This window comes from Hemicordylus capensis, chromosome 2 (assembly GCF_027244095.1).
Source record: "Hemicordylus capensis ecotype Gifberg chromosome 2, rHemCap1.1.pri, whole genome shotgun sequence".
NCBI lineage: Eukaryota > Metazoa > Chordata > Lepidosauria > Squamata > Cordylidae > Hemicordylus > Hemicordylus capensis.
In genome coordinates this window covers 131533489-131539488 of record NC_069658.1, presented here as the reverse complement: position 1 = coordinate 131539488, position 6000 = coordinate 131533489, and the positions used below count along the sequence as shown (strand labels likewise).

Genomic DNA, 6000 nt, shown 5'->3' with positions numbered 1-6000 from the left:
ATGACACACATGGTGGAACATCATGTTTGCTCAGTTGCATGAGTGCTGTTGTGCAAGTGCAAAATTTGCAGAATTGTGCAACAGTGAAGCCATTATATATAACACAGAGTTTATTTGTGGTGTTCAAAGCACTTCACAAACATTCCTTTGGAATATTCTTTGCCACAGCACAATGGAGGTAAGTGGTCTTGTTATCTCCACACTGCAGAGCATGGGATGGGTGGGCCTAAGAGGCAGCAGCTCACCCAAGACACCAAGAGAGAGTTCATGGGCTGGAATAGCCTGTAGTCACTACTGCAGGGAGTTCAGAAAGCTCTCCGTTTCTGCTTGGGTTGAGATACCTTTTGTTGGGATAAGGACACAGCTATCAGGCATTAACCAAACAAAAACAGATTAGTGTTACAGGTACCAAAGTGGGTGCAACTTTATTTACAGTGTAAAGTGCATCACACAAAAGTTGTTAAAACACATGACAAGCGGTGACATAAATGACAATACATTATTTGCATTTAAAAGTAAATTTTAGAAGGTGACTGTTTCTCTGAGGATTTAATATTACAAACGGCAATCTAGTTTTACCAACCATCCTTTTACCTCCAGGCATTACAGCTTGCCTGCAGTGTCGTTCTTGAGGGTTCTTTCAGGTCTTCAAACTTAGTTTCTCACACAAGTAAAATTGAAAGTGTATGAACTGCTAGGACTAAAAAGTGGCCATCTGACTTCATTACCCTTCTCAAATGTTCTCCCACCTCCCAGAACAAAAGTGTTTCTACCCAAAATACAGTGTTCTTGGGGCAATGTAAGAGTCAGACTGTCATAAGTACGAACAATGCATGAAAAAAGTAGAAAACGGGACTTTTTAAAAAGAGACCAGAAATATTATGTGTAGCTTAGTTTTCATTTTCCATCTCTCCCATTTTGTGAAGAGATGGATCTTGTTGAATTGTGTCTTGTTGAATTGTATGTCCTCTTAAAGCATGTTTGTGATTAGCATGAGCTACAACAGAAGCCATTAATCATTTGGAAATGTTAGTGATGGATTTTCCAGCAGTGTTGCTTAGTGATATGCATTAGTTACTATGTGTATTGTATCATGGATACTGTTACCCTGCTTCTATAACAATAGAAGCAATAATTAAAAAAACAAAGCTGCAAGAAATTAATATCAGTGGACCTGTGGGACATGGGATATTGTTAGTCCTTTTGCTGTTTTTTTAAATTTTACTAAGGTCCCCCCCTCCCCACCCTCATAACCCTGTTATCTTAATACACAAATTGCTCACTTTCATTTGGGCGAGGTTGGCGTTTATTTTGCATTCTGCTTCACTTTGGAAGCAGGTGACTTTCTTTTGGAAATGCTTTGCCATTTGTTTCTCTTTCTCTCCTATTAATTTTTTTAAATTTCCAGGTGAAAGGATTAGAAGGTCTTCCAAATCATTCGGCACCTGGTGGGCCACTGTGCGAAACAGGATGCTGGACTAGATGGGCCTTGGGCCTGATCCAGCAGCGCTGTTCTTACGTTCGTTCCAAATGTCCAATAATCCCTTTACAATGACCTTAGTATAAAAATGTATGTATTCATGCATGCATGAGACAAAGAGGGAGAATGAGAGTGTGTTATGTACTCCAAAGGATTATGGATAAACAAATGATGAGATTATACAAAGTGCAATGATTTCCTTCCTTTTTGTAATGAAACTTGCTGACAACTATCAGACATTGAGGTCATTCACACAATCAAAAACTGTGTTCTACCCGGGTTTGGGAGCTGTGTGTGCTCCCAATTTTCAGTTGTGTGGAAGCACAGTAGAAGGAAAACCTGGATAGAAGTGATTGTGTGGAAGCAAGGTAGGAGGAGAAGCTACTCAGGCTTTCCTCCTTCCTTGCTTCCACACAACCGAAAACTGTGAGCACACACAGCTCCCAAACCAGGGTAGGACACAGCTTTTGATTGTATGAATGACTTCATTGAGTACTTCCACACTAGGGCCTTTAGCACTACACAATAAATGGTTTTTCACAATCACTTGAAAGCAGAATTATAAATGCGCAATTATACATTGAACGTTCATGTTAACATCCCGCTGCCTGATTCACATTCCAAATTCATAGGTGGTGAGTATAGCACTGGTGGGCATATTCAATGCTTTGCAGGTGAGCAGTAGCATCACTCTGGTTTTTTGCCACATCTGCACAACTGTCATTGTGTAATGTCACTTTCCTCAATTCTAACATGGCTTTTGCCCAACAATATGACTAAATTGCCTCACTAACTCATGATGGATACTACTGTTGTTTTCAGCCATGCTTTCCCAAAGCTAACAAAAACCTGAAGCAGTGTTCCACTGTTGCAAAGGTTGGTTGGTTATGCACCATTATGCTTTAGTGTGTTCATAACTGTATTTTTATTGCACTTCTATGAACACTAATTATAGGAGGACCTGTGGCTCACAGAAGGCGATAGTGGAAAAGCAGGCAGATAATGCAACATGGAAGCAGAAAGGTGTGGAAAAGGCCAGTAGCACTACCCACATCATTATCCACTCCTCTGCAGAAGGCAAGAAGAAAACAGTGGTATGCCAGTCTACACATGCAATGATTAAGTTGCTGCAATACTGTTTGAAGCAAAAAATTCTCTCTAAATAAGCTCGGGAAATAGAATGGGAGGACTATGAGGGAAGCACAGGAACAGAATGGAACACAGGAAGCTGCCATATACTGAGTTAGACCATTGGCCCATCTAGCTCAGTATTGTCTACACCAGGGTTTCTTAATCTTGGGCCCCCAGATGTTGATGGACTGCAACTCCCATCATCCCCAAACATGTCCATTGTGGCTGGGAATGATGGGAGTTGTAGTCCATCAACATCTGGGGGCCCAAGGTTTAGAAACCCTGGTCTACACAGACTGGCTGCAGCTTCTCCAAGGTTGCAGGTAGGAGCCTCTCTCGGGCCTATCTTGGATATGCCAGGGAGGGAACCTGCAACCTTCTGCATGCAAACATGCAGAGATGTTCTTCCCAGAATGGCCCCATCCCCTAAGGGGAATGTTTTACCGTGCTCACATATGTGGTCTCCCATTCAAATGCAAACCAGGATGGACCCTGCTTGGCAAAGGGGATGATTCATGCTTGCTACAAGTTTGGGAGAAATGTCTGGACAGCTGGAATAACCAAGTGAATACATTGTGTCAATTCTGGAGAAAGTGACAAGTGTGAAAGCACCCACTGTTATAGGGAAACAATTCAGATCAGAAATAAGTAAATGAAATAAATCATTGTATAAAATACACCAGATTTCTCTTAGCACTGGTATCAAACACTGCACTTCCCTCTTTATTCCTGGCCACCTTTTTAAGTTTTAACAGTGACTACAGCATTGTAGTTCATAACTCTAATGATTAGTATTACAGTACAGTACTTCATCTAAGCTTATTTGTTTTTATCCAAAGTTACAACTAGTAGTTGTTATCCTAATAGATTTGAAAATGGGAGGGTATTTTGTCTTGCTTGGGATGTGGTGGTGTGAAATGCACACAAGAAATATCAATAATAGACAAACAAGACTCCTAATTTCCACCAGTTTTCATGAAACAGTAAGTGCTGTTGAACTAAATAGCATCCAAACACCAACTTTAAAAAAACAAACCAAAAAAACAACAACCCCCAACTATTTCAGCAATAAATCTATGGTAGAACAACAATGTACACCTTCCTAATAAAACAGGTTTGCAACAAGCATAAAATGGTGTGGGCACTCCAGCCCTTGGCCACATCCTCTCTCCCGCAGGCACTGCTTTGCACATGGGAGCTCCCTGTTCTTTTCCACAGATGCCTTTCCATGCATGAAGAGCTGCATGCACCCAATGGTTCATGTAGCAGAGTGACTGGATCAGACTGCATATTATGGCCAGGATCCAAAGAATCCCACAACTCACTTGAAAGGGCCAAGGGGGCTTTGGCTGTATGTCTTTCAAACAACAATGCTCCATACTGAAAACTGCTTCTGAAAGTCTGGTGGGAGTGTTCCAATATGACCGCAGGGGTCTGCTATTCAAAATTTTTTTTTTTTTTAAAAAAGACCAAAATCCCACTGAGCACATGACATGCAAGTCTTTCACGTGCATAAAGCAACTCTTTGGATCCTGGTCAATTTATTTAACAGTTTTGTCAGCCTAAGATAACTAAATATTGTCACCTCCATAGCCAATGAAATACAAACTGCAAAAGGTTATTCATTGCCAAACTGGATGCAACAGGGCCAGCATTCATGTCTCTGCCTTATTCACTATAAAGCAGAAAATCGGGTTTGCATGTGTCCCTCTTAATAGTAGTTGGGAGAGGAACACTGAATCCTTCCTTCTCCCCCTTGCCTTACCTCTTTAGAATTGATTGCTCCACCCACTTTTCTCCATTCCTAGTTCTGATACTGGAATCAAATCACTAGCAGAGAAGAGAGACTGGAGCAATAGGGGATGTGTAAGGGATAGAGTGCCCTTCGTCCACGAGCTCCCTTTACTATTAAGGCAGTACACCAGTTACCACTTGACAGAGGCAAGACGTAATGCATGTCTGCCACTGATGCATCTCAATTGGCCCTCAAACCTCAGCATAGTATTTCGCTCCGACTGGCAGTGGAGCACAGGTTATGCTCAAGAGTTTGCAACAATATTTTAAAAAGTCTGCAAGAGATTTCTCTCTCTCTCTCTCTCTCTCTCTCGGTGGACAACATTATTTGTACATTTGTGTGTACTGACAGCAGCATATACAGCATAAATGATATATTTTTGCACATGAAAAAGGTGGTTTCTTTCAAAATAAAAAAGTATTAAAAATACAATACAAAATAAAAACCATTAAAAAAAACCCTTACATCGTTTTTAAAAACCCACTGGATTTGATTTTACAGTGCTTGGAGTACCAAGGCCCGGTGGATCAGAATCAGAATGTTCATAGTGGTTGCTCTGGTGCTAAAAGTGGTAGAATCCAGTTTTCCTTTTCCTACAGCAGCACACAGGCAAAAAGACAAAGACAAAAACAAAATTATTTACTGCAGATTATTAAATGAGAGAACAAAACAGGAAATGCTACATCAGGAAGACTTCTGCCCTGATCTAATCAGGATCTTATGCTCTTGGAAGCAGCTTCCACACATATATCTCTGCCTACCCAAGGAACTTGGCCAAAGCTGTGTATGCATAATTTGGTCAGATTATCAGCAATGGCACCAATCACTTGTTTGGGGAGAGCAAAGGAAAATGAACCCAGCCCTCTGTTTCCCACCCAGCCCACCACAAAGACACTCATATTCATTCATTCATTCATTCATTCATTCATTCTCTCCCTCTCTCACACCCACCTCTGAACAGATGGTCAGCACTGTTGCAAATAATATGACAGTGTTATGCATGTACTGTCAAATCATTCTCAACAAGAGCAGGTGCATGTGTGAGTGAATGTATTTGTGGTGGGTGGTGGTGAGGGAAGCAGAGGGTAGGGATGTGCGAACCAGTTCGAATTCGAACCAGGGTGGTTCGAATTCGAACCGAACTAGCCATCAGGTTCGAGCTACAGGTTCGAATTCGAACCGAACCAGGGGGTGGTTTGATTCGAACCAGTTCAAACCGGTTTGAACTGGTTTGGACCTCCAAAAGTGGGTGGGGTGGTAGCTGGCATCCATGGCTACTTACCACGCAAAGCAATCGGACACTCCTACGATTTTTTATGAATCTTTGAAAATTATTTATATTTTTTTCTCATAGGGTATAATGGGACTCGAACCAGCCCATTATTCCTTATTGTGGAGCACCCATGGGTGCCAACAACCACCCAAACCCTGAAGCAATCGGATACTCCTACGATTTTTTATGAATATTTGAAATATTTTCAATTATTTTTCTCATAGAGTATAATGGGACCCGAACTAGCCCATATCCCCTATTGTGGAGCACCTAGGGGCACAAAAGTGGGGTGGATGGTAGACAGACAAGGGTGCCTACCAC

The 6000-nt window shown here is 41.5% G+C and overlaps 1 protein-coding gene across 6 annotated transcripts in view; it reads right to left on the bottom strand.

Annotated features, from left to right (window-relative positions):
- Window positions 1-393: 393 nt before the first annotated feature.
- Window positions 394-6000, bottom strand: part of SVEP1 (sushi, von Willebrand factor type A, EGF and pentraxin domain containing 1) — a 249175-nt gene continuing 243568 nt past the window's right edge. For 5 of the 6 annotated variants that reach the window (XM_053296613.1, XM_053296612.1, XM_053296614.1 and 2 more), the window contains one exon: window positions 394-4999. In XM_053296613.1, the coding sequence (XP_053152588.1) occupies window positions 4969-4999 (31 nt within the window). In that variant the 3' untranslated portion in view covers window positions 394-4968. The remainder of the gene's footprint in view (window positions 5000-6000) is intronic. The other variant, XR_008316279.1, reaches the window with a different exon arrangement.